The sequence below is a fragment of the Desmodus rotundus genome, chromosome 10, assembly GCF_022682495.2.
Source record: "Desmodus rotundus isolate HL8 chromosome 10, HLdesRot8A.1, whole genome shotgun sequence".
Classification (NCBI taxonomy): domain Eukaryota; kingdom Metazoa; phylum Chordata; class Mammalia; order Chiroptera; family Phyllostomidae; genus Desmodus; species Desmodus rotundus.
In genome coordinates this window covers 39297935-39325821 of record NC_071396.1, presented here as the reverse complement: position 1 = coordinate 39325821, position 27887 = coordinate 39297935, and the positions used below count along the sequence as shown (strand labels likewise).

The 27887-nt window shown below is 54.7% G+C and overlaps 1 protein-coding gene and 1 long non-coding RNA gene across 6 annotated transcripts in view; one reads left to right on the top strand and one right to left on the bottom strand.

Annotated features, from left to right (window-relative positions):
• ARHGEF18 (Rho/Rac guanine nucleotide exchange factor 18) overlaps positions 1-27887 on the top strand; it is a 76175-nt gene that overhangs the window by 15916 nt on the left and 32372 nt on the right. For 3 of the 4 annotated variants that reach the window (XM_045188265.2, XM_045188263.3, XM_045188264.2), the window contains 8 exons: positions 1892-2148; positions 2820-2970; positions 3540-3654; positions 4323-4380; positions 4686-4730; positions 5353-5430; positions 6419-6524; positions 6620-6761. In XM_045188265.2, coding sequence (XP_045044200.2) covers positions 1892-2148; positions 2820-2970; positions 3540-3654; positions 4323-4380; positions 4686-4730; positions 5353-5430; positions 6419-6524; positions 6620-6761 — 952 coding nt within the window. Of the gene's footprint in view, positions 1-1891; positions 2149-2819; positions 2971-3539; positions 3655-4322; positions 4381-4685; positions 4731-5352; positions 5431-6418; positions 6525-6619; positions 6762-12968; positions 13086-27887 lie in introns of those variants that run through there. The other variant, XM_053912376.1, reaches the window with a different exon arrangement.
• Positions 21-8068, bottom strand: LOC123478773 (uncharacterized). 2 transcript variants are annotated; one of them, XR_006654084.2, is made up of 4 exons: positions 7945-8058; positions 4291-4434; positions 3514-3551; positions 21-1200 (listed from the first exon to the last, which is right to left on the bottom strand). It is a non-coding gene; the product is annotated as an uncharacterized lncRNA (long non-coding RNA). The 2 variants fall into 2 exon arrangements; XR_006654083.2 differs by lacking the exon at positions 4291-4434 and having other exon boundaries at positions 7945-8068.

Below are 27887 nucleotides of genomic sequence, written 5' to 3'. Positions count from 1 at the left end.
TTTTTGTCCTGTACATTTGCCACAATAAAAAGAACTAAAAGGGAGAGGTCAGAACTACAGAGAGCTCCAAGTGGGTGGGGTCAGGAAAAAAAACACGGCCAGACCCCGCGTGACTCCTCCTTCCTCGGCCTGCAGCCAGCGTGGACCCTCAGCTGGCCGAGACCCTGGCTTCTGGCTAGTGGGTATTTTTCCACTTCAAATCGGACACCTCTCTGAAAATGCCCCGCACCAGGTAGGAGCAGGAACGCCCTGTTCTCCCTCACCTGGTGAAGCCGGCCAAGCCAAAAGGTTGAGGGGTGAGGTTGCAAGGGTGAACAAATAAAATTACAGGGCGCTCAGTTGGATTTGAATGTCAAATACTGCTGTGCTTGGGATATACTCACACTAAAAAGTGACTTGTTGTTTATCTAAAGTTCAAATTTAAACAGCTGTCCTGTATTTTATCTGGTAATCCTGTCCTGGGGCCTGGAATTCATGCAGGGGGACCCCTCTAGGCCACCAGTTGGGACAGTCCATCATGGGCTTCCTGAGGTGACATAATGCCCAGGATGGGAGAGACCCACCAAACCTTATCTGGGGACAGTCCTAACAAAGGCCTGGGAAGGGACAGAGGGACACCTTACCCAGCCCCAACAGCAATGGCCTGGAGGACATGCCCAAGTTTGGTTTTGAAGGGTGAATAGGAGTTTACTAGGTTGCCTCTAAGTGGGCTGGGAGAAAAGGGTCTTCCAGGAGAGGAAGAAGCAGGTGCCCTGGCTGGACAAACAGCATGACTGGGAGGGAGAGAGAAAGAAGGGCAAAGAAGGCTGAGGAAAAGTAGAGATCAGTGAGTGACAACAGAGCGTAAAGCTGGGACCCAGACAGGCCTGAGTTCTAGCCCAGTGCTGCCATTCGTGGACTGTGCGGCTGTGGGCGAATCCTTTTTCCTCGCAGCGCCTCTGTCCCGACCTGGGAAATGGGATAATCGCGCCCCCTGGTGGCGCTGCTGTGGGACACACATCTTCTATCTTCCAAGTCCAGCCCTGTCTGGCCGGTCTCTGCCTGGTGGGTGGGAGAGTGTGAGGCTGCAGAGGGGCCAGCAGCAGCAGCAGCAGGAGGCTGACCCCAAGCCTTTGCATAGTGCTGAGGAGCTGTGGCTTCTCCCTGTTGGGAGGAGAAGGCGTTGAAAGGACCGACAGCTCAGATGTTCCAGAATCCTCTCTGTAGGAGGAAGCACAGCCAGGAGTGGGGGGAGATGAGTGAGGAGAGTGCAGGATGAAGTATTGTCTTTCTTAACGTGCTGATGATTCATTTGTTCGTCATGGTTCTCCTTGCATTACTTTGGAGTTGTTTTAAAAATTGCATTAAAATATTATCTTGATTCCTGAGTTTTTGGTACCCCCTTCAGTTCTGTGCCCGAGGCAAGTGCCTCGCTTGCCTCACCCTAGTCTGGGCCTGGGAGGGAGATTCGGGGTCCAAGGATCCATTAGCTCCAAGCAGCCCCGAGACAGGACCAGGAGCCCTGCCACTGCCTGCCATCCCACCATCTCGGCGAGGATAACGAACCTCCGTGTGAGCTTTGACAAGTTAGGTTTGCGGGCGCGATGGTCCGAGAGCCTTAAAACAGGCAGGGTGAGCAGGCAGGGTGGGGTTCCTTAAGACAATGGGTTGACTGGAAACTCAGAGGGAGGTGAAGTCAGGTCTGCGAGCCCAGACTTTGGGCCCTTTGGGGGGATAAGGTGTGAGGGCTCAGGTGAGACAGGGGGCTGCAGGACTGTCCCCCATTCCACCCCCCCCCCACTGTGAGAAGGGTGTGCTGAGCCCAAGCTGAACAGGAGGGGAACGCGCAGAGTCAGGGGCTTGGGGGCCTCTGCCACCTCAGCCAATGACCTCTTCTCCCCACCCCCTACAGGAGGAAGGGGGTGATCCCGGGCACCTTGGCGAAAGCATGGAAGACCTCAGCCTGGACTTGGGAGCCCTTCAGGGCAGCGAATATCTCCAGGACCTGGGCCTTGGGGCCCCTGACCACAGCCAGCCTGGGGGAGCCGAGGACAGTGGACCCCCTAGCAAAGCAGCAGACTCACCCCTCTCCAGTTCTATGGGGTCCCAGGCCTTGCCTCAGAGGCAGAGCTGGGATAGGGCCTGGAGCTGCTCAGAGGGCTGCCGGAGGTTGGTCCGCCACCCCCTATCCCCCATCCTTCACCCCCCACCCCAATGCCGTCCAAGATGCCCTCCCCTCCCAGGGCCAAGGGTACTGCGTGGGCAGAGGCAGCCCTCTCCCAAGACAGCCTGTGTGGGCACACAAATCCGTGTGCACAGGCAAACACACGCATGCTGAATGAGTGCACACAAGCCCTAAATGACACTGTACTTGCGCACTGGCGCGCACATACTAGGTGTGCACACTGCACACTCAGCCCGCTCTAACGCATACCTACAAGCCTAAACACATGGCCTGCACACCAGTTCCACACGGCCACAGATGCACTTGGGATCGAAACAGAGATGGGCGCTCAACCCCACGCACACCACAGCGGCCACCCCAAACAGTGGAGGGCACTTTAGCCACCCCCCCGACCTCCTCCACCCCTCTCAAGTCACCCCAAACAGAAAGCCAGTCCATGTAAAAATGGGGGGTCTGTGATGCAAATGTAGTTTCAGCAAATCCACCAGCCTGGCCCCCCCTCCACTACTCTTGTGATATAGGGAGGCCTGGCCCCTCTCTGGGCCCCAGAAGCATCCATCATCTGCGGGCCCCTCCACCCCCCACCCCAGATGCTGGAGCTGGAACAGCAGGAAAAGACCTGTAGAAGCCCTGACTTTCTCCCCGCTTCTACCAGGCTCAGCCTTGACTACTCGGCTGTTAAGGAGGGGCCCTGTCTCCCGCGGACGCTGGCTAGCCTTGCTCTGAACCTTCCCGGAGAGGGCCTACAGGACTGGACTAAAGAGTGTCTGTCTGGGAGCAGGACCCCCGCAGAGCGCCCAGGCAAGGTGGGTACAGCCTGCAGCCGCCCCGGCCAATGACACGCCTCTGGGCCTGGGAGCTAGTGCTGTGGGTGGGAAGGAGCACCCTGCCCAGAAGGACTTCCTGTCTTGGCTGGGCTGTGCATCCTGAGATTCCAGCCCAGGCCTGAGGGGTCTTCACTGAGGAGGGCTTCCTAGGAGGGAAGCCTTGGCCAAAAGTGCAACCTGTTGCCTGTGGAGCAGGGGGGTGCCACAGCATCTCTGCAGCTGGAAGGAAGCCTTGTCTGTGGCCAGAGTGATTCCAGCCCACAGCTGGGAAATTCCTGGGCATCTCTGCTCATGACTAGGTCCTGGGGACATGCTGGAATCTGTAGCTCACAGTCTCAGGACCCCAGCCCACAGCTGGGGTCATGGGGCATTGCAGCCCGTGGCTGGTGAGGGGGTGGCTCCAGTATTTAGCTGCTCGGGATACCCGCCTGCCCTGTGGCTGGGGGGCCCTGTGTGTGGCTAGAGGCTGGGGCCAAGGCCCTTGATGTAGGAGCCTTCTGGCAGCCCGGGGCAACTACCTACCTTAGCCAGATGCTTGTTCCCTGCAGCCACGTGGCAGCCTGGAGAAAAGAGCAAGGTCACAGTCAGCTCCTGTGTCCTTTGATGAGATCAGCTCCCTGGAAACCTCTCGGGCTTTGGAGGTGCCCACTGCAGCTGTTCAAGGTAGCCAGGCCTGGAGCTTTCTCTCTTTCAAACATGTAGGGTAGTGGGGTTTGGCTGGAGGGTGCCCTGGATGGGGTCCCAGCTGGACCCCAGAGAAGATAGAGGAGGCTTAGGGTCCCCTGGAGGTCGGGGGAAGGAGGCTCCAGAGAGGGGTCAGGCTTCCAGCACCTTGCCCTCTCCCTCCCTCCCCGCCCCCAGGGGCCTAGGTGGACTGCAGCAATGCAGTGCCCTGCACTCCCCCCACCCCGCTCTCTCTTAGACTCTGGCTCTTTCTTTATCTCCCTGTCCCTGAATCTCTGACCTGAGAGCTGTGTCTCCCTGGTGTCAGACAGGCCTGCAGGTGAAGCCTGCATCCACCACTTGCTAACCAGTCTCAGCCTCTGCAGCTTCCTCAGTAAATTGCGACAGTGACTGTGTCTCCTTAGGGCCACTTGGGTCCCCTGAGCACACGTGTACAAAGGGCTTAGCACACTGTAAGCTCTTGTGAGGAGCTGGGGACACCTCCACCCCTGGCTCTCTTCCCTCATCGCGCCCCTCCCCCTGAGAGTGGCACAGCCTCTCGGGACTGTGTCTGGTTCTGCAGCGGCATGTGGTGGGGGGCCCACTGCAGGGCTGGTCCCGCCCAGAGCTCCTCACCCTCTGCCTCCTGGTGTGGGGGCTCCTTCCAGGCCTGGAGCCGCCAGTGCTGGAGTGTCTGGAAGAGGACCATGTGGAGGCAGACCACGTGTGAGTGCTCGCCCCACGTGGCGGAGGGCCCCCTGCACAGCCAAGGCGTCTAGGCTGTGGGAGGACAAGTGCGCGTCACGCCCACGGTCCCTCCCCGTCCCCTCATTGCCTCAGTCTTCTGCCCACACCACCCTTTCCCTGGGGAGGGACCCAGGCCCCTCAGAAAGGTGCTGACATAGCATCAGGAGATGGGGGTCCTGGTCGGGGTCTGCATGGGGACCCGTGGCGGGTGAGACTATCCCAGCTCATCACGGAGAACATGTCTGCAACCTGGGACAACTGTGGCTATTTTATTCCTGCCCCAGGCTGATGGTCCAGCAGGTGCTACAGGAACTTCGACAGTACCATGGGTAAGTGGGAGGGGGCAGGTAGGAGGGAACAGGGGTGGGAGGACAGGTGTGGGGACAGGTAAGGGAATGGACGGGTGTGGGGGACAGGTGGAAGAGGACAGATGTAGGAAATAGGTTGTGGAGAAGAGTGGGGAACACAAGTCTGGAGGAACAAGTCGGGGGACAGCCGTGGAGGGAGGGGCATGAGAGGTCGATGTCAGAGTAAACAGGCGTGGGGGACAGGCGTGGGAAACAAGCTGTAGAGAAGATGGGGAGAAATGGGGACGGGAACGGTGGGAGGAGAGACCTGTGAGGAAAGACCAGGGCCGACAGCAAGGAAGGAGAGAACCGCAGGGAGCCTCTGCACCCGCGGTGAAATGCATGACTTTCCCAAACACCGCCGGCTGTTGGAAGATCTCCCGGACACGCCAGTTGTGCCGTGCCAGGCGTGCCACCGCCTCCTGAGGGCACAACCACGCCCCAATGGCCACACATACGAGCCCACATGTGGAGGAAGGGTGGGCTCTGGGACTGTGGCCCTGAGCACACACCTCCGCACAGACACCCTGAGGGTGAGGGGCAGGAGAGGGGCAGCTGGGAGAAAGGGCTGCTGACCCAGGTCGCTGTCCCCCTGGTCCCACAGGGCCTGGCAGAGGGCTCGCTTGTCGGTCAGCCCCAAAGGAGACCGTTCAAACCTCACCTGGTTTGAGTTCCTGTCTGAGTAAGTCAGCAGATGGAAGCCACGGGTGGGCAGGTGGGGGCCGGTGCTGGCTTTGCACTTGAGGCCCTCTGTGCCTGGCCCTGTGCTGGGGCCCCCCTCCTCTCACTGGAACCACCAAGGGCAACAGTGGGGGTGAGGGTGGGGCTCCTCATACACAGGGGTGGGGAGGGAGGGAGAAGGAAGACTTCCTGGAGGAGGCGACAGCTTAAGCTGGGTTCTGATGAAAGAAGAGTTTGCCAGTACTCAGACTGGAGGGTAGGGGAAAGACAACAGTGCCTTCTGGAGAGACTGAAAAGGCTGGGGCTGGGAGGAGGGATGGCAGGGGCTTCAGCAGAGGCCAGGCGACTCCTGCAAAGCTAGGGGCACCACTCTCTAGGACTGAGGATGTTGAACACAGACAGGGCTGGAGCAGGCGGCATGCAGACTGGAGGCATGGAACCGCCCTCCAGGGAATAGGTTCTGCCAGGCTGGGTTTGCTTGTCGCTGACCCGATGAGTATTTATTAAATGAGGGTGTGCCTGCAACCCAGGAGAGGCATGATGGGGAGCTGGGGCTGGAGTCTTGTGGGAGGAAAGGGGAGCCTATCTGAGAGAGATCCTGCAGGGAGAATGGGCAGGATTCATAGGCTGATGCGATATGGAGGTGTGGAGGGGTGAGTCAGGGGGAGAAGGCAGAGATGACAGAGCCGAGACTTCCAGCCCAGGGCCCATCGAGGGACCTCAGGCTTGAGACCATGTCACCTAGCCCCCTGCAAATTAGTCCCTGTGGTTCCTGGAACTTTGCAAACAGCCTCCCATGTCTGTTGAATGGATGTGTGAGAGAGAGAAGGGAGAGAGTTGGGGACCACAGAAGGGATGAGACAGGAGGAGGAGGCCATGGGGGCGGGGGCGGGGGGGGTGGCAGGTGGACCCCAGGGGTGACGTGTGGGAGTGGCTCAGAATGGCCCTCTGGGCCTGCTGCCCCTCCTCATCCACCTTCCCACCCTCAGGAGTGAGGATGGAGCCAGCAAGATGGAGAGAAGTGACAGGGGCACCACCAGGGTGAAGCGAAGTCTCAGCTCCCTCCGCAATCGAGTCACCAGGCACAAGGACAAGGTCAGCATGGCTGGGTGCCCAAGGCCCCAGAGCCCTGTGATTCGAGGCAGGTCTGGATGCACAGGGCATTCTAAGTCCCCGCTCTGTCCCCACAGGGGAAGAGCCTAGCACATCTAAAGGAAAAGGGCCAGGATGCTGGAGAGAGGAAGGAATGTGTCCATGGCCACCAGCTGTCCCGAGGAGCCTTCTTTGGCCACAGCAACTGCCCCCCATGCAGCAAACTCTTCCTCGGCTCTGGTAAGTCAGGTGGCCCAGCCTGTCCCCTTGGACGGCAGCCACTTTCTCTCCTTTACTTTTTCTAAATTGCTCTCATGGCCTCCTTCACCCTTTGCATTCTTGTCCTATCCCACCCTTGCCAAGGGTGGGCTGACCTTGGCTCTCTGGAGAGCACCAGGGATGGATCCCTAGGGACAGGAACTATTTGGTTACCTATGGGCCTCCAAAATTCCCTGTAGATCTCAGTTTTGTCATGGCAAAAATCCTCTTGCAAACTCTGAACTCAGGCAGTATAACAGTTAGCTGAGGCCGCGTAACAAAGTACCACAATCGGGGTGGCATGTACTCTTGCTGTTCTCAAGAAGTCTGAGATCGAGGCTCCGTCTGAAAGCACCAGGGAAGTCCCACCCCAGGTCTCCCTGCCGGCCTGTGGCTGAGAACAGCTGACCTCACATGGTGTGCTCCCTGTGCCGGGGTCTGTGCCCCGATCTCCCCTGTTTGCAAGGACATCAGTCACACAGTACAAAGGGCCCACCCTACTCCAGTGTGCCCTTATCTGAACCAACTGCATCAGCAATGACCCTGTTTCCAAATGAGGCCACCTCCTGAGATACTGGGGGGATGAGCACTGCAACCTATGAATCGGGAGGCACACAGTTCACCCCGTAACAGGCAGCTTCCTGCTCCCGGGGCTCTCCAGGGAGTGACAGTGAGGATCTCTGATCAGGAAAGAGCCCTGGGTTCGAGAGGCCCTAAAGGGTGACCACTGCAGGCTTTTCCGGGAGTTGGAACTCTGCCTTTCTGAAGCAGAGCCCCAGTTTGTAGGGATGGAGAGAAGGCAGTGGTGAGTGCGTGTTAGTGAAGCCATGTGCCATGCTTGTAGCCAGGGCTCGGACTATGGGCTGTGGCAGGCAGGGTCCAGGCTCGTGCAGGGGCCCCGACCTTGGCACTGCTGTGGGAGGCGGTTCGACGCGTCACAGGGCATTGAGCAGCACGCCTGGCCTCCACCCACTAGATGCCAACAGCACCCCTGCCACGATCTAGGACAACCACAGATGGTCCCAGACACGGCCAAACGCTCCCTGGTGGACAGGGCTGCCCCGGGGAGAGTCCGTGGGCTGGGGCGGGGACAGCAGGGCCTAGGGGAGGCCGTGCAGGGCAGCTGCCCTCCGGTAACCTGAGCCACAGGTTTCGCACTTCTCACCTCTTCTGGCTCCACACGGGGATCAGTTCCTTCTTCCTCCTTCCTTCCTCTTTCGGGCCAGTGGGGCTGTGGGCATCCTGCTGGTAGCTGCTGCGGTCAGGGGTGCGCCCTTTCGAACTTCCTGTCCATCACAGGGGCTCCAACTCACCTTGGACACACACCGCGCCGCCGTTAGCTGAAGCTGGCAAGGGCTGTGCAAAGTGCAAAGTGCAAAGTGCAAAGCGCTCCGACAGCTTTAGTGTCTTGAAGTCCTTTCAGCATCAGGTGATCTCCTGTTTCTGCTGACCTGTGCTCCCCCGGGGTTGAGTTCAGCTGGATACAGGCGGCCTTCCTGGAGGGCCAGGATCAGGCCTCCGGGGCCCTATCTGAGACATCTGATTCGAGTGGCATGTGAGAAGTTGGCAGAAAGAAGGGTGAGGCCAAAGGTCTAGAAGGAGCCACAGACGGCACAGGAGCGGCCGCTGTCATGCCGTAGCGGCGGGGTGGAATATTTTGCAGTGGGACTGACGGCAAAGCTGAAAATATTTACTGTGGGGCTCTTGACAGAGAAAGTTTGCTGATCCATAAATTAACTTACTCTGCATTAAGAAAGACCCAGGAAGTGATTTACCTTAGCTAGCAGACCCATAAACCCCTCACAAATGCGATCTTGAGAGCAGAGGGCTCCAACAGGAACTGATTTCCTGAACATCGCTTTACAGTCACGGAACACTTCACCCAAATAATAAGACTAATGGGTGACATGACACCGCCGAGCACTTACAACACCCCAAACACCCAGGGCTTTCCACGAGGACTCCGCAAGACAGGCACTGGGGTTCCCGTTCTGCCTTCTGCAGCCGGGGAAACGGAGGCCCGAAGGCATTACGGACTTGCCTGAGGTCACACAGGTGAGGCAGGAGCTGAGAGCCTCCGCCCTGATCACCAAATCCACTGCCACGTCACTCCACTTGATTTTTAAAAATAATAATAATTTTAATTTTTCAGTTGCACCAAAGCCAAAATTGAATATTTTAAAAGAAAATAAATCCCTCAATTAAAAAAAAAGACATGGAGAAAAAAATAACAAAATTAAATTACAGCTGCAGGAAGAGCCCAAGTTCCATCTATCGAAGACATTTTGTCATTTGATGTGCTCATTGTCAATATTTGGGGGCAATTTTTAAGCTTTTCCCACCAACATGGTATTAATAATAGCTCTGCATAGTGCTGTGTAAAGTAACAGGAACTTGAAAACGCCTCTACACCATATTTCTTCAAGCTGTTCTAAAGACAGTGAACTCACGCTCAGTGTTTTTCCTGTGCTTTAAAATAAGCTGCCAGTGATTCTTAATAAGGCAAAAATGTTGTGCCTGGGTCAAATGTAAGCATTCAGACTCGCAAAAATGTTTTGCAGTGAGTCCTTCCTTGCCTTCTATAAAAGTCTTAAAATAGCTAAGGAGAGACTAGGATTTATTTTCAAATTCTACGGCTGGCTTCCTATAATCTCTTACCACTAGGTTTACTGGCAATACATCAGACGTTAAGGACCGGATTTGATTCTTCGGCATGAGCGTGGCGAACAGAAACCACCAAGTCTAGACGGCAACAGCGGGAGCTGGTTTTGTTACAGGAAAAATCAACACTGATTATGTACTCTAGAGAAACTAGCTCCTAGGCAGAGATTTTAACATTATAGCAAACCAAAAGGTCAAACCTCACAATGACCCAATTTGTAACCTGTAGCTGGAATATTTTGCTGCATGTTGACAGTATACCCTGACTTAGAGCATGCAACTATTTGAGGACACTTAACAAAACCAACTCCTCCTACCCCTCCGTGGGAAGGGACGGGGACCTCTTCTCTCCTCCAAACTTCCCATTTCAGATTCACAGAAAGGTGCAAGAAGAACAGAGGGCCGCCATGTAGCTTTCACTCAGCTTCCCTCCTGTTAGCCTCTTATATAACCGCGGGACCTTGGTTGCACTTCATGAACCAGCATCAGTACAGCGCTTACCAACCAACTCCACACTTCAGATTTCACCGGGCTGGTGGTGTTGTTGTCTTCATCAGTGTTCTCTTTCTATTTCAGGATCCAACTCAGGACACTATGTTATCTTTAATCATCCTGCGTCTCCCATCTCTCTGGTCTGTGACAGTTTCTCTCTCTCCTTGTTGTTCATGACCTTGATAGTCCTGTGAAGTATTAGCCATGTGTCTTGTATAGCGCCCACCAATCTAGGTTTGTCTGATGTTTTCTCATGATTAGACACAGGGGTTATGGGTGTGAGAAACCTTTTTGCCTCATTATATGGGTGTGAGAAACCTTTTTGCCTCATACAGGGGGAAAGCACTGTAAACACACCATCCCAGGGGCGGGGTGGGGGGTTAACCTTCATCCCTGGTTAAGGGAACATCTGCCAGGTTACTAGGTTTCCCTCTTCCTACTCCAGTGTTTCGAAGTGAGTCACTCAGTCAGGTCTGCTCTCAGGATGGAAGGAATAAAGCTCCAGCTCTTGGAGACATCATTGGATTTTCAGGACAACCCTTTGAGTTCAAGGAAGACTCGTGTTCGTGTAAAAGAAATGGAAGGGCAGTAGTAGTGTCTACGACCATCATCACTCTTTGTTGTTGTCAGGACGAAGCTAGCATCTAAACCACAGGCCTTGGCCCTGGGCTGTGATCACAGCCCCCACAGCTGTCTAAGGAGGCACAGGAGACCAGAACAGCTGTGTCTCATCGCCAACAGGCTGAGAGCAGGCACCTCCCGGGTGTAACTCGACGCAGGCCTGTCTACCATCAGAGGCATTCAAAGCCACAGATCACTGTCCCCTAGAGGAAACAGCCCCACGATGAATTAAACAGAATAGGGAATGAATCACTCTCTAGGTAAACACAGAAGGTGGGGCTCCAGGGTAAAGCTGACATGCTTTCCCAGAGACCAGCCCTTCCAGAGGAATACCATTTCAGACAGTCTGGTTCCTGGCTTTGACCTTTGCGGCCCAGGTATGGGCTGACCCTGCATACCCCTCCACCCTCTCTCCCACTTTTCAGCCACCTAGGCTTCAAAGCCTAGCGACCTTGAAGTCTTGTGACTGCCCACGCTCAGCATCTTGTTCATTTAGCGCTGTTCCTGGAACTCCCTGGGCCACCTAACTCCTGCTCACCCTTTAAAACATAGTGCAGGTCCACTTCCCCTGGGAAGCCTGTATTCGGTGACTGTGTAAGTGTACGAGTGTCTCTTAGGCCACTTGCTGTCCACCCAAGTCATTCTGCCCCCCCAGGGGACATTTGGAGACATTTTTGATTGTCACAAGTGGCCGTGCTACTTACATCTAGTGGGTAGAAAGAGGCCAAGGATGCTGTTTAACATCCTCCAAAGCACAGGATAGCCCTCCAGACAGAGAAGTATCCAGCCCCATTGCTGATAATGCCAAGACTGAGAAACGCTGCTTGAGAAACGCATGCTCTCTGCCCATGACAAGGGCTCAGTAGGTGCAGAATGGTTGGATAGGTGAAAGAAAGATGAGCGATACCTCTCTTTGCCAGGCTCCTGGAAAGTCAGCTTCTACATTTAGAAGAGGCCTGAGTCACCTGAAGGCTTCCATAACCAGGATGGCTATAGAAATAAGGGTCATACCACCCTTCCTGCTTAAAATCTCCAATGCTTCCCCCAGTGCCTTTGGGATAAAGTCCAAAAGTCATAGCAATTCAGAGAGTGAACATTTACCAACCCAGTGAGACATCAGAGGACCGGAACTGGGGCTTCTGACTTCAGTCTGGGCTGGGGGTCTGGCGACGCCCATGCCCCTTCGCTTCTGCAGCCTCTAGCTCCCTGCACGTGCTCCTTCTCTTGACCCTGAAGACCAGGTTTACACGGAAGGCAGGTCACTTGGGGGACCCCTACCCCCAGTTTATGGACTGAGGGCTCTTGATCAGATTGTGTGTGCTTTGAATTGAGTTTGATTTGGGTGAGAGGTGCTCAGCTCCTCTCCTGTTACCTGGGGAGGACCTGGATCGGCCCAGCAGTCCCGGGCTGGGATGTCTGATGGCACCTGCGGAGGTGCTGGCACTGAGGGCGGCATCTGGCCTGCCCACAGGTGTCTGGGAACACTCGTTTGGGGGTGTCCGGTATGCGCTTCAGACCCTGAGCAACTGTGCCGGGGTATCTGATCACATCTGCCCCAGGAGCATCTGGTTTGCATTGCGGGGAAGGATCTCTCATGGCCTGTGTAGGGTCTCTTACGAGTTTCTGGGGCTCTGACAGCCTGCTTGGGGGTGTCTGGTGGCTCCTGGGTGACGCCGTGTGGTGCTTTGGGGACATTTGCCACGTCTTTGAGATTGTGAATGCTGGTATTGGGGATCTGACAGACCAGGGTGGGCGTCTGAACACTTTTCTGGTGCCTGAAATCCTGTTTGGGGCATGATGGCCCCTGCCTGAGTGTCTGGTATGTGTTCGGGGGCACCTGTGTTGGGGTGTCTGGGCCCCCAGAGAGGTCCCAGACTTTCAGGCAGCTATTCCTGTAGTCGGCACTACCCCTTCTTCGGAGGTGACAACTCTGTTCTCTCCATTTCTTGAACCCGCCCCTCTCCGACTTCTTACCCAGAGTAGCCCTCAACCCCACCACTGTCCCCAGGCGCCCGCGGACAGCCCAGGCACCAGATCCTCCCCGCAGCCCCAGTCCACCCGGACTCCCGCCCCGCAGATCGCCCCGGCCACCGGTGGCCCGCGCCTCCCTGACCCGCCCACCAGGGGTCGCCCGCGCCCCCGTCGCAAGTACCCTCCCCAGTAGTCCCCACGCGCGCACGCGCAGGATGGACGCCCCAACCCAGCCTCCCCAGGAGCCGCCTGCAGCAAAATTCGACCGCCACGCCCCCGCCAGAGGGCCCCGCCTCCAGGGCCCCGCCTCCAGGGCCCCGCCTCCAGGGCCCCGCCTCCAGGGCCCCGCCTCCAGGGCCCCGCCCCCAGGGCCCCGCCCCCAGGGCCCCGCCCCCAGGGCCCCGCCCTCGGGGAGGGGCCGCGCCTGCGCGTTTCGCCCGCGCGGCCTCCAGCTTCCGGCTTCGAGCGGCCGCGGCCGTGGATCCGCCGAGGTGGGCAGCGGCGGCGGCTCAGGGACTGGCGGAGCCGCAGCCGCGAGCAGCCTGCGAGGGCCGAGCCGAGGTGAGGGCGGAGGGCGGGCCCGAGGAGCGCGGCGCCCGGGAGGGAGGTCTCGGGCCGTGGGCCCGCGCCGTCGCGCCCCAGGGCGGCCTGGGCCTGAGGCGGGGCCGGTGGGCGCCCCCGGGCTGGCGGGCGGGTGTGTGTCTGGCGAACGCAGAGCCGCGGAGACGCGGGCGACGGCCGCCACCCGCGACCCCCCGAGGCCCAGCCCCCGACCGCGCAGCGTCCCCTCGCCCGGGAGGGAGCGGTCAGCGGGCTGCGGGTGCAGGGGCGGCTGGGGCAGAACCGGGGGCGTGCTGATCGCCGCACAGTGCCCGGCGCCGCGGGGCTTTGGGTACTCGCTCCGGCGTCCGGCGGGAGAACCGCGGCGGCGCGCGGCCGCTTTCCTGGCGCGGCTGTTGTGGCTCCCGTCCGCTGCGGCTCCGTGGCAATCGGAGCGAAGGGAGAGATTCCCGGCCCGGGGGGGTGAACGTTTTCCTGAAGTCCCGCCCCCGCCTTGAGGAGCCCGACTCTTCCCTGCGCCTCGCTGGGGGTCTCCGGCCAGAGGCTGAAGGGCCTCCTGTCCTGGCTGCCTGGCGAGGGGCAGGGCGGCGCGACAGTCCCAGGCCCAGGGCGGTTGGGGGTGGTTCTGCGCGAGTCCGCTGCGTGGTTAGTCCCGCAGCTGCCTGGAGAGCTCGGGCTTCGGTGTCGAATCGGAGCCGGTCCCGGTCCCGGTCCCGGTGTCGTCTCGCTAAGCCTCAGCGTCCCCGTCGTTAAACGGGGAATGGGGGCCGGTTGGGGGTCTGATGGGACTGCGTGTGCGTGGTGCATCGCCGCGGGCCCGGCGAGTGGTGGGCGCGCAGTTCGCGTCACAGAGTGTGTGCAAACGCTCGTGCCCGGTGTCTTCAGGTTGTATTTTTGAGTTGAGATCCCAGGTAACAAAGAGCCTTGAAAATTCGAGCGTCTCGGTTGTTGTCTGGACTGAATCAGAGTTTACGCTTCATCAAGAGTTTGCAATTTCTATGAGTCAAGTCCTTTTGAGAAGAAAAGTTATTTTGACGCAACATAAGAACATACAGCCAGAAGGCATAATACATTTAGTTCTTGTAAACATACTTTGTTTTACTTTCCATCAGCTTTTCGCTGTTAAATGACATACGTTAGAGCAATGGAAAAGCGATTCTGTGATTCCCTTCTCTCTCTCTCTCTCTCTCTCTCTCTCTCTCTTATTTTAAGTCGACTTGAGAATGCCCCCACTTGGAAAGCTGCAGTGGCACCTACATTGTTTCTGGCATAAGCCAGGGGTATAATTTTCATTTTTGTCTCATAATAGCAATTACTGTTTCCCTGGTCGCCAGCCACTGGGACTAGGGCTGTGGTTACTAGTTGTGCTTCCCTGGGTGTTTACCTTCCACATGTTTAGCATATTTCTGATCCTTAAATCAAAGTCTCCTTCATTCTTCCTCACTCAGCCTGGGGCCTGTTTCCATTTCTTCAGATTCCATCTGACTTTTCAAACATATTCATCACAGCTTTCTTAAACAATTTAAAGCCCAGAGAACTTCAGGAAGTTCAAACAATTACTGTTTCTTGTTAATTTGTTAGTTAAACGTTACTTTCCCTCTGAAAGTAGTGAAGAGCTACTGTGGTTTGCAAACCCTCTCCAGGTACAAAATAATTGCAGTCACGCTCGGGAGCTGCCTGTAGGACATTTTTGGAGCAGGAATGTGGCAGGTGGGGGAGGGACAAACCAATTAAAATAGTGTCCTCCCGGAGACCTCAGTGAAAGGACCCTGCAGCTCTGCTCACTTTGTTGTTGTTAAAGTGGCTGTGGGTGCAAACATTGCAACTTCCTTGCTTCTCTGCTTTTGTTCTTAGATAAGTTAATAGTTTCTACTGAGGATACAGTTGCAATTGGTTATGTTCAAAGTAGCAAATACCCACACCGATTCATATCATCTCTTGAAAAACTATTCTAAAGGTTGAAGTATATACATTTAACACATTGTAGGTGGCTGGTTATGTTTTAAAGTATCACCCTGTTTCAACATAACAGCTTTATTCAGATGTAATTCACATGCCATATAATTCACTGAAGTGTGCCTGTCAGTGGTTTTTAGTACATTCAGAGAGCTGTGCAGCTGTCACCACTACCTGATTCCAGTACATGCTACCAGCTGGTCACTCTTAGGAGTGGATATCAGGAGGCGAGAAAGGCCGAAGAGAGAGGTGGTCTAGGGGGTGCGCCTCCGTGGCAGTGTGGGGTAGAGGGAGGGAAGGGCCACAGCGAGTGACTTCACTGAAATCAGGCAGGACCCTGCACACAAGGACAGCTACGTGCTGTGTATGGGTGACTTCATTGGCTGAGATTCACTCGCAAAGCGGAAATGAACTTAGAAAGAAGAGCAGACCCACAGTGGGGTTAGTGCACTCTAGTCCCCTTGACAAGTGACAGGACGTCGTTTTCCAGGGGACAGTGACTGCGCAGACACAGCGTCGTGCAGAACGCTCGGCAGCAGCGAGTGTCCCAAGCAGGAAGGGAGGCGGTTCTGTGGCGTTCTCGGTGCCAGAATGTGGTGACCGACGACGGGTCCTTGAGACCCTTTGCAGCGTCCACCTGGGGGCTCCTAATGAAATAATTTAAAGGGCGCTGGGAAGACGGAGAGACCCTGAGACCCTAAGCACTGTTGGTGGGACTGCAGAATGGGGCGGCCACTTTGAAAAGCCATCGGGCAGCTCCTCAGAAGGTTCAACACAGGATTCCCATAAGATCCATCGGTCTCCACGCCTAAGTGCGTGCCTAAGAGAGAAGAGAACACAGGTCCTCCCCACAAAAGCTGGCACACAGGTGTTCATGGGCACACCATTCCCAATGGCCAAAAGATGGAAGTGGCCCCGGGGCCCACAGCCGGTGAGTGGAGAAATAACATACGGTCTGTCCACACAGTGGGACTGCTCTCCCCCCAAAAGAAAGGCAGTTCTGATGGAGGCTCCGGCGTGGGCGAGCCTTGAACACGCCGTGCCAAGTGAGAGAAGCTGGACGCAGGAGGCCATATACTGTGAAATATAAGAACAAGCAAATCCATAGAGACAACAAGCGGGTTAGTAGTTGCTGGGGCTGGAGGGAGGAGGAGGTGGGGAGTGACAGCTAAAAGGAAAGTGAGGGGTTTCCTTTGGGTGTGTTAAAAATGTTCTAAAATTGGTTGTGATGGATGTATGACTCTCAATGTACTAGCCATCAATTGTATACCTTAAAAGGGTGGATTGTGAGCTGGCCTTCATGGCTCAGTTGGTTGGAGCATAAACCAAAAGGTTGCAGGTTCAGTCCCCAGTCAGGGCACATACCTAGGCTGTAGGTTCGGTCCCTGGTTCAGGCGCTTGCAGGAGGGGAGGCAACCAATCTCAATCTCTCTCTCTCTCTCTCTCTCTCTCTCTCTCTCTCTCTCTCTCTCTCTCCATCCTCCCCCCTTTAAAAGCAATAAAAAAAGTCCTCAGGTGAGGATAATAAAGGGAGTGGGTGGAGGGTGGATTGTGTAGTGTGTGGATGTCATCATAGATAAGAGGGGCTGTAAGAACTAGAGCTCCGTGAAAGTGGCTGTGGGTGTGGGGCAGAAGTGTAAGAAGTGGTCTGAGACCGGGAACCGAGAGACTGAGGGGCAAAGATCAGACAGCCCTGAAGGAACGGGGACGCGGACGGCATGCCAATGTCAGTGGTCTGTAGCTGGGTTATTGATATGGACAGATTCCTACTTCCTAAAGTTGAGTCTGTACCAGGGTTTCCGCCACATAGCAGATGGTCACAAAGTCCTCCGTGCCATCCATTATAACAGGGGTTGAGACAGAGAGGTGGGGTCGGAGTTTCGTCGTGGTACATGGCCCAGGCATGGGCAGGAAGCCCTCTTTCTCCTGAGGGGCGGTGGCTGGGCCAGGCCTGAGCAGCTGTTGGCATGGGGGCACCACTTGCAAAGTCTCAGGGTCAGGAAGGCTGCTGCTGATCAGGTGGGGCTGGCACGGGCACTTCATGGGGGGGGCTACCGTATAGGACTTCATGGCTGTTTCCGTCAGTGGCTGAAGGGTAGCTTGGCAACGCGGAGGCTGGGTATAGGGAGGTCTGTTGGGGGACGACGTGGATGTGACCAGTGTGGAAAGAGATCAGACTTTCACTCTGTTCACAGACAGATGTGTCAGAGGTACATGTGTGGAGAGAGTGTATGTAGGTGGGCAGATGATGGGCCCTGAGGTCGTCGGCTGGTGGGACTCTTCCTCACACAGCGAAGGTCTGTGCAGCGAGTAAGTGGCCAGGTCAGACTCCTCCCAAATTTATCTCGCATTGGAGAAGGGGAAAACTGTTACCTGCCCTCAGATCAGGGGCCTCTTTTCTGCTCTCTTTACCCCATCCCATGGTCTTTCAGGGTTCAAGGACAGTGAAGAATAGGCCTTCAGGGACCCTAGGGTGGTGGCACTTGGGGATGGAGTAGGGGCAGGACAGAGGCTGTGAACAATGTTTAGAAAGCAGTCACTACCTGATAGAGGTTGGGGGTAGAGGGAGGAAGGAGGGGGGCAGAGAAGCTCGGGGCTGAGTAACGCAGAGCCCACCAGAGATGAAGACGAAGCACTTCTGACGGTAGGGCAGTGATCCCGCTAATGTGTTCTGTAACCAGAGGCGAAGCCTTGGGCGTCTGCCTCACGTGAGCCCAGGGGTCTGCAGCCCCTGCCGTTCTGGGGCTTTTTTGTTCGTCCCCAGAAGGTGTCCCACCCCTTCCTCCCCAGCATGTGTTACGCTTGAAGAGTCTTGGCTTCCCGCACTGAGGGACACCTGCTCTGTAATTTGTAGCTGGCCTCTCCCACCACACTGATCTGGTGAAACATCGTAACCAGTGTGGCTGGCAGAATAACAACCTCCCGAGACACCTGTATCCTAGCCACTGAGAACTTTGAACACTGGATGTGCCCGTCTGGGGCAGGTGGGACTTTGCAGTTCTGATTACAGGAAGGATCTAGAGGTGGGGAGATTCTTCCCGGATTACCCAGGTGGACCCAGTGTCATCAAGGGTCCTTTTGAGAGCGAGGCAGGGGTCCAGGTCTGAGAAGGAGATGAGAGGGTACAAGCAGAGTCAGAGAGAGAGGTGAGAAGATGTCACACCGCCCTGGCTGGTGTGGCTCAGTGGACTGAACACCGGCCTGTGAACCAAAAAGTCACCGGTTCCATTGCTGGTCATGGCACGTGCCTGGGCTGTGGGCCAGACCCCTGGTTAGGGGTGTGCGAGATGTTCTCTCCCTGTCTTTTTCCACCCCTTCCCCGCTCTCTAAGGAATAAATACATGAAGTCTTTTAAGAGAGAGAAGAAAAGATGCTACGCTGCTTGCTTTGAAGGTGGAGGAAGGGGCCACAGCTGCGCGCGCTCTCTCTCTCTCTCTCTCTCTCTCTCTCTCTCGCTCTCTCTCTCGCTCTCTCTCTCGCTCTCTCTCTCGCTCTCTCTCTCTCTCACACACACACACACACACACAGCGCCACACGGACACAAACGTGGTCGATCCTTCCTCCCTCTACTCCTCAGTTTCCCGTCTGTAAAATTGGAGGCACAGCCGCAGGTCCTTACGGCTTAGGGAGAGCTTGGTGGTGTGCAGGTGCGTTCGCTCATTCGTTCTGCAGAGTATCACAGGCACCTGCTGTGCACCAGGTACAAGGGTTGCAACGGCAAACACAGCTTAGCTCTTTTTTTCTATTTTAAAAGTATAACTTTATTAATAAAGTGCAAAATAAATATGTAAGTGAAAATAGCTTTTTTAAAAATGAAGTGTAACCACAGTGGTCTGTTCCAGAAATTTGAGGAACACTTGCAGTCACGTCCTGGAAATTACTGCTTTTAAAAAGTTTGTGATTAGCCCCACCTGGCTATTACCAGGAAGCTAAAACTTCCCTTTTGGTGTTTGTCACTCTTCTAGAAGGTTCCAAAAGCTCCAAAGGGGAAGGCCCTCCAGCTTCCCTGTTTGCTAGGGAGAGCCCTGCGGTCTGAGGGTTGGCCACTCTGCTGCTTTTTAAACTGGGGCATTATAACTCACACACCATAACACTCACCCTTGTGAAGTGCACAGTTCAGTGGTTTTAAAGGATATATTCACAGAGGTGTGCAACCATCACCACTGTCTCATTCCAGAACATTCTCATCACCCCAGAAGGAAGTCCCATACCCATTAGCAGTCACTTCCCACCTCCCTGTCCCCAAGCCTCTGGGGATCTACTTCTTACCTGTGTAGATTTGCCAATTCTCGACAAATGCCTCTGAATTCTCCAGTACATGGCCTTTTGCATCTGGTTGCTCTTACTAATGTTTCCAGGGCTCATCCACATGGTACCCTGAATCTAGCTATTTAAAGCTCCACAACAACACGCCCACTAAAGGGAAAGTGATGTGGGGTGTGTCGGAGGTGGGCCACGTCCTCCCAGGGATGCTGATAAGTCTATGGCCCTAACTCCTTGCTGGAGGGGTGTCGTCGGCCTCCTGCTGACGCTGCCCCAGAGGCGCTGCATTGGTGGGGCAGCTGGTCTGCAGTCACAGCCAGCAGAGCCAGTGAAGGTAAACCCCAGAGCCTTCCCGATGGGACCCTGAGCATCTTTGTTCCTGGGGTTCTATAGCTGGGGCTGCTCTCAGTTAATGGGAGTGTTCACCTTCTGCACAGCCCAGAGGGATGCTTTGCTGTGACTGTGATCCCAACGAAGCCAGTCCTTCCCACAGTGACCCCGTGAGTGCCCACTCACCTGGTGGCACCCACAGTTTGGCCAAAGAATGCCCCCTTTCACGTGGACAAAAATAACCACTGGCGACACAATTAAGAGCTTTGGTCCCTGGCTGCTGTGGCTCAGTGGAATGAGCACTGGCCTGTGAAGCGAAGGGTCGATTCCCAGTCAGGGCACAGGCCTGGGTAGTAGGCCAGGCCCCCAGTAGGGGGCATGCAAGAGGCAACCACACATGGATGTTTCTCTCCCTCTCTTTCTCCCTCCCTTCCCCTCTCTAAAAATAAGTAAATAAAATCTTGTAAGAAAAAGAAAAAGCTTTGACTGTCGAGGACCTGCGTCTGTTTCTCAGGGCTGCTGTAACAAACTACTGCGAACTGGGCCGCCGGCGATCACAGAAATGTGTGCTCGCGCAGGGCCAGCTGCCGCAAGTCTCAAATCCAGGTGTCAGCAGGGCTGCGGGCCCTCGGGAGGCTCTGGGGCGAGCCCCTCCTGACCCTTCCAGCTTCTGGAAGGTGGCCTTCCTGAGCTATGGCTTCATCTCTGCCTCCATATTCACTTGGCTTTCTCCTCTGTGTGCTGCGTCTGTCTCCTGTGTGTCTGTCTGTCTTTCTGGGTCCAAATCTCTCTCTCTTCTCCTATAAACACAACAGTTACTGTGTCTAGGGCCCATCCTAAAGCCGGGGTGATCTCATCTTGAGACCCTCAGTTAGTTCTGCAAAGACCCCAGTTCCAAATCAGGCCACATTCTGAGGTTCTGGTGGGCAGGACTTTTGGGGAAATCCTACTCAGCCTACCACAGGAATCTTCTATTTCTGGTTACTCGTAAGTGAGAACAAGTTTTCAAGTAACTGGTACTCATTTCTTAGATTCTTTTCAACATATAGTTATTTTTAGATATTTTAAAGTTAAAATAAATGTTGACCTTGGGCTCTTTGAGCGTTGAACTCTTGGGAACCTGCTAAGTGAAGAGAGAAAAGGGGAGATCTTAAGAACTAGCTTCTTGTTTGAAAAGCTTCTAAATTTAAATCCCTATGAGTATAATTTGCTATAACGCGGAGTCACGTGGTGCTTAGTGACAGAGACACATTCTGAGAAATGCGTTGCTAGGCCGTGTTGTCCTTGCGTGGACATCGCAGGTGGCATGGCCCGCTGCTCCGAGGCTGCACCAAGTGGAGGCGGCAAAGTGGGCGTGCCGGGGAGACCTCACAGTGGCCACGACCGCAGCTGGCAGGACGGGGAGGGGTTCTGAGTGTGTCGATGAGTGAGGTGAGTGGCTGTGAGGCCCAGGGCACTGCTGCCCACCGCTGAGACTTTGTGAACCCCGCACACTCGGGCTGCACCCCATTTACAACGCAGCCTGAGATCCCACCGAGCGGGAGAGAAAGCGATGCCCTCACGTAAATGAGATGTGGGGGGCTGCTGCCAGGGTCCCAGACTGTTTTTATTTGTGAGTAGACAGGGTGTACTCTAGGGGCATGGTACAAAGTGCCGTGCAGAAACAGGTCGGCCACGGCACAGTCATGAATCTCCACCACCAAGTGCTGCGTCCTGTGCGTGGGGGCACAGGCCGCACGTTCCCGCGGCCAGCGGCGCAGGGGGCCTGTCCACACCAGCATCAGCACGGACGCGGGAGTCACTCACTGCCATGGGACGTTACGATGGCCACAGTGCCACCAGGCAATGGGGGTTTTCAGTTCCATTGCACCTGTGTGGGACTGAAGTCACATGCTCGGCCCATCACTCACCATTACCTGTGGCAGGTGGCTATATGAACAGGTGCTTGTCAGGTGTTTGGCTCTTTGCCTGTTCTCTGCATTATAGAACATATTCCTTCCCCATGCATTAAAATGCCACTTCCACCAAATACAGCAGTGTCGTGCATTTAAATCTTAGGAGGAGAATTATGTCCCGCCTGCCCAGCCCTGCACCTGTAAGCACGTGACATTGTTTTCTTCCTGACCTTGGGATGCGGGACGTAGAGTATATTCAGGCTCACACCATTGCCATTCTAGAAGGAATACTAATGACGGTCTTTGCAAGGGTCTGGAATTTTCCTGATGCAGGAGCTGGTGGCCGACCTCCTTTAATACAGTGACAGCCAGCATCCTTCGGATTGTAGGGATCGCGAGAGACTCAGAAACCAACCTCTTGCCCATTTGCTCCCAGCACAGGGTGCCTCTGGAATTCAGTCGGGACTTCACCAGAATCACTCTTCCATTCCCTCCTGTGTGTCGGGGATTAAAAATGGGAGCTTCCCGTGAGCCCAGCAGGCTGCATTTTGATTACTGGGAATAGTTCCCACTTCTAGAACAAACCAGTTAGATACAGTTGAGCAGGGACCTGCAGACTTTTTCTCTAATGAGCCATCAGTACAGATGTGAGACTTTGCAGACCACAGTCCCTGTCACGGCTACTCAACTGGAAAAAGCAGCCCCAGACCACGTGGAAACAAGTGGGCATGGCCAGGTTCCCATGAAACTTTGTTTACAAAACAGGTGGCTGGTGGAGGGCCCAGTTTGCCAGCCCCTGTAGAAGACCCATTCCCTGGCTGGTGTGGCTCAGTGGATTGAGCGCTGGCCTGAGAACCAAAGGGTTGCCAGTTTGATTCCCAGTCAGGGCACACGCCCAGGTTGCAGGCCAGGTCCCCAGTAGGGGGGCACATGAGAGGCAGCTACACATTGATGTTTCTCTCCCTGTTTCCCTCCCTTCCCCTCTCTCTAAAAACAAACAAATAAATAAATAATCTAAAAAAAAAGAAAAGACCCGTGATCATTACCATTCTTTTTCTAGGGCCATGACTGACCTGGTCAGCTTGGTGATGAGCGCAGGCAGGGGGGACGGTGGTGAGTCCGCACTGCAAACTTGCTGTGGGGGGCCTTTGCCAAGCCTCACAGACCCTGACACTGTTGCAGCTGTCGCTTTACAGAAATGCAGTGCCCTGGAACAATTCCCCGGGCCACTGAGAGCAAACAGGTTTTTTTCTGGCATTGCCTGTGAACGTTTTTCTTTCCTGCCTTCCACCTTCAACAGAATGCTTTTTATCTGCTGAAAGAGAAACCCACTGGCCTCTGTCAGGTGTTCGATTTCCTCTGCCCTCCTTACAGCCGCCTCTGCTAACATTTGTTCTTTCTTTCCCACATCATTGTTTTTTCTAAAAAAAGTTGGAAGGCCAGTTGGGGTTTTTGGAAGATTTCAGGTGGATAGTAGCCACAGCTATATTAATCTGTTAAAAATAATTTCTTTTCATTAAAGGTTTTTGGCCATGTCATTTTGGCTTCTGTACAGTCAATTGAATTAACATAATTATTTGTAAATGCCTAAGAGGAAAGTTGACTGCCGTTCCTGCCAAGGCCGCGGCAGCGGGGTGGGGCGAGGAATGTTTTGCTGGTGCCCCTGCAATTCAGCATTTGGCCTTGTACCCAGAGTCACGAGAAATACCCACGGGGCAAATGCTTCTTCTGGGTCTGAACTACCTTGATGTTGAAGGTGCCTCCTTCCTGACACCGGAAAATAGTGTGAAATCAAGCAAGGACCCAGCCAGTGACCTTCAGGGAATCCTAGACAGGGCAGGGACGTCTCCTCCTGGCTCTTGATCTTTCCCATGTTCTTTTTCAGATGTGTTAATAAGGAAGCAGAACACTGAGCCCCTCTTTTTTAAAAAAAATTTAATTTATTGATTTTTGGGAGAGAGAAACTCTGATTTGTTTTTCCACTTATTTATGCATTCGTTGGTTGCTTCCTGTATGTGTGCTGACCAGGGATCAAACCCACAACTCTGGTGTGTTTGGATGACGCTCTAACCACTGACCTACCTGGCCATGTTGTCTCTCACACGTCTCCCTACTGGGGATCAAACCCGCAACCTGGTCTCTCTGTGGGAGACTGTCTCTCTGTGCAAACCGTCTCCACCCAGGCAGTGCACCAGTGACCTTTCGGTTCACAGGCTAATGCTCAATTCACTGAGCCACTCAACCCAGCCTTTTTTTTTTTTTTTTTTTTCTGTCTCACTCAAGGACATTTTTTCATTGCTTTTAGGGAGAGAAGGGAGAGAGAGAGAGAGATTTCTCTATGTGAGAGAAAAGCATCAATCGGTTGCTTTCCATACACGCCTGGAGTGGGGGTCGAACCCACAACTCTTGGGTTATAGGACGGTGCTTCAACCAACTGAGCCACACTGGCCAGAGCAGCTCCTCTCTTATCACTCGCCTTCTGGCCTTGAGGTCACACTTCTGTCCTTCCGTCAGGATTTGCCCCATTTCAGCCTCTCGCTGAAAGACTGTTTCTACTGGTGGCCGGCCCAGGTCATTCTGGAGGTGTGATTCTTCCCTGGTCACCCTTGGTGACAAGTTCCAAGGACTCCTCTGTGTAGCCCTTTGTGTGGTCGTTAAACTTGCTCATCAGAACGATTCAAAACACCAAATGCAGGGCCCTTTGTTCCCATTTGCCGTTAACCATGCTTTTGAACTGCTAAGGCATTTTGGGGGTGTAAGTGCTAAGAGGTGGGGACAGGGACCTTCCATGTCACTCACAGCCCTGTGGGGTTTCCTGGGTGTTGGAGCCAGTCTCTCGATGAAGCTACCGGGCCCTGTCACTCAGGCCAGCTGTCAGTAGGGAAAGATGGAAAGAAGTTCTCAGTGCCGCTTTGCCACTTACTTCTGTGATGGAGAATGCCCTGTTTGTGGGCGAGTCTCCATCCACCATGGTAGAATAGCAGCGCTCTGAAGTGCAAGTCTCCTGGAGCACTAGTTGCATCTTTTTTAAAAAACCATTTTCACCATTTGTAAGTGTCTAGTTCAGTGGCATTGAGTGCATTCACATTGCTGTGCATCCATCTCTGGAACTTCCTCATCTTCCCCAGCTGCAGCTCTGTCCCCATTAAACAGACACTCACTCCCCAGCCCCCAGCACCCATCTACTTCCTATCTCTGTGAATCTGGCTCCTCCAGGAACCTTTTATGAGTAGAACCACGTGGCGTCTGTCCCTTCGTGACTGGCGTATTTCACCGAGCATAATATCCTCGAGATTCATTCATGTTGTAGTAGGTGTCAGAATGTCCTTTCTTTTTAAGGCTGAGTCCTACTCCCTTGCACAGACACACCACATTGTGTGCATCCATTCACTCTCCCATGGACACCTCAGCTGTTTCCACCTTTGGGCTGTCGTAACACTGCTCGAACGGGGGTGTGCCAATATCTGTTTGTGTCCCTGGAGTTCTCTGCACTGATTGCATCTGACATGGTAGGATCTGGCAAGAACTTAAAAGCAAGTCTCAGATGCAACCTCGCGGCATACCGCCAAAAAACGGGCATCTGGTAAGTGTGGTCCCAGGCCTCGGAAGGAAGCAGAATTGGCACGGTGAAGTCTCCCAACTAGAGAGCAGCCGACTCGCTGTCATCCTCCTAAGAGGCAGCTGCACTCATGAGCTTTGCAACCAGCACGAAGCCCTGGCTGGTGTGGCTCAGTGGATTGAGTGTCCGCCTGTGAACCGAAGGGTCACAGGTTTGATCCCCAGTAAGGGCACATGCCTGGGTTGCGGGCCAGGTCCCCAGTAGGGAATGCACAAGAGGTAACCACACATTGATGTTTCTCTCCCTCTCTTTCTCTCTCCTGTCCCTTCTCTCTGAAAATAAATAAATAAAATCTTTAAAATCAGCATGAATCACTAAGAAGAAATCGTGTGACATCACCCTCAGTTCCTCTTCTGGCAGGTGGTGAAATATCTAGTCCAGCCGATCAGGTAAACAGGTGGTACGTGTAGAAGTGGGAAGCATCTAATTGGGTCCCCCACAATGTTCTTGGGGGCAGGAAGAGGAGGCCATAGAGATATTAAGATAATCCTGAGCCAGTCCTTTAGCCAGGCTCACAACTGGTTGGGTACAAGTTCCCTGAGGGTGTTGGTCAGCGCACTGTGAGTTAGAAAGACACAGGTGTAGGAGGAAGCGTGCTTATCAAAGCTGGAGGTGACCACTGGAGGGGTGGCCTTCCTCTCAGTGTCTTAGAATCGGGACCCCAAAATCTCAGGGACCGGAAGTATTGGCTGTAGCCAGCAAGGTGGACTTGAGTGTGATGGGTGTTTCGATTCCTGCGTCTGAGTCCCCGTTTCCCAGCCTCCGCCCTGTCCACGTTTGCGGCCAGGTCATTCTCTATGGCGGGGGCTGCCTGTCGTTGTAGGCCATAGAGCAGCACACTCGGTACCAGCGGCGTTGCCCCCATGGTAACCGTCAAAAATGTTTCCAAACTTTGTCAAGTGTCCTCTGGGGGACAGAATCACCCCCGATTGAGAAGCACAGGTTTAAATAAGCAGCTACATGTAAGTATAGGATAAAGAAATAGGACCAAATGACAACCTATGAGAAAGCAACTTAGAAATTGCAGTCCTCCTTCTTACCTCCACCCTGCCCCCACCTCACCAAAAAAAGAATGCGGTTAGGCTGTTCTGGTACCAAGACCACTCGCAGCAAGCAGGGACCCTCAGGACCGTTAACTCCACGTCTTACCCTGCTGTGGGTGGGAATGGGGTCCCTTCCCAGCATAGTGAGGAAAGCATTTCTGGGGACCCACACGGGGGAGGTTGAGGTGTTGTGGGAAGATTTACTGGGATGAAAATAGAAGGCTGCCGCCAGCTTCCCCTCGTGTCATCTCTGTCGGTCCTGCCTTGTCTTCATCAGGCCCAGAAACTTGGCACCACTGCTTTAGTCCACGGCAAAGCTCAGTCCCGGTCAGCCTTCGTCCCTGTCCAGCTAGTGTGGTCTCGGTTCCCAGCTGCGTCCGGCAGGTGCTGCGTCACTCCTGTTCCCAGGCTCACACTCGGAGCCTGTGCTTGGAGCCCATGCGGTGCCAGGCCCCGCCAGCTGCAAGGCCCGCAGAGCCTCCCGGAGAGAGAAGGCCTCAGTGCGCGTCACCCAGCCAGAGAGAGTTTATTAAGCTTGGGTGGTATTAATTATCTCAGGCTTGGGAAGGATCAGCCGCTCGTTCAAACTAACTAATCAACTTCCCAGTGCTTCATGGGCTAGCGTGGGGTCCTGCCCCTAACCAGTCCATCTCCTAGGTCTTCCAGGGTTCTGGGTCCCTCATCCAATTGGATCCTTTTCCCGTCTAGACAGACAGACAGACCTTTATGGTTGCCGTCTTAGTTCCTACACTGCATGCCTCAGTAGAACTTCCCCCCATGCTCTCTTGGCTGCGACTGCACACACGCCCCGCAGAGGATTGCCCCTTTATGGTTTATTCCTTCCTCCCTGCATGGGGGCTGGGGCATTAATCTCTTGGCAGGGCAGTGACGCAGCCCCCTGGGGCGTCTGAAGGTACAACTTCCAAGCTTAGTCAGGCTCCTTGTCTGATTTAGCTCCCTGGCTTATTAGGCTTAATGTCTGGCTCCCTCCACCCCTTCCCTTTGTTAATACCTGGCTCCCTGCTCCCAGGGAGTGCCACTCAGTCCCTGGGCAGCGAAGCAGAGCAGTCTCCCTGCCCCTGGGGTCTCAGCCGCTCCTTGTCCTCAGACACCTGCTACGTCCAAATTGCCATCCCTCCTGCAGACCTGCCTCCTGGGCACCCCACGCCCATGCGCTTCCTGCCATCGCAGGGAATCCTCACGGGTAGCTAAGGGGACTCAAATCGGAGATGGAACTTCGCCACCTCTCCCCTCTCCCTCTCCAAGTCTGCCCTTCCCAGGTCACCAGTGTTGGGTCCTCTGTCTCCCTATACCCACCTGCAGCCCCTTCCAGTCCGCTCCCATTGCAGCCACTGTTTCTCTCTTTTTAAAAAAGTATGTGTGTATTTATTTATTTTTAGAGAGGGGAAGGGAGGGAGAAAGGCAGTGAGAGAGAAACATCGATTGTTGCCTCTTGCACATAGCCCAACAGAGGACTGAACCTGTAACCCACGCATGTGCCCTGACCGGGAATCGAACCAGTGACCTTTCGCTTTGCGGGATGACACCGACCAGTGAGCTGCACCAGCCATGGCTGCAGCCACTGTTTCCAGAGGCACATCTAACACCTGTGCATAAAGCTTTCTGCAGCTTCATTTCAAGGATGCACTACTGTGTAAACTCCAGGGGCCCCTAAAGGCCCATGATGGAAACTTCA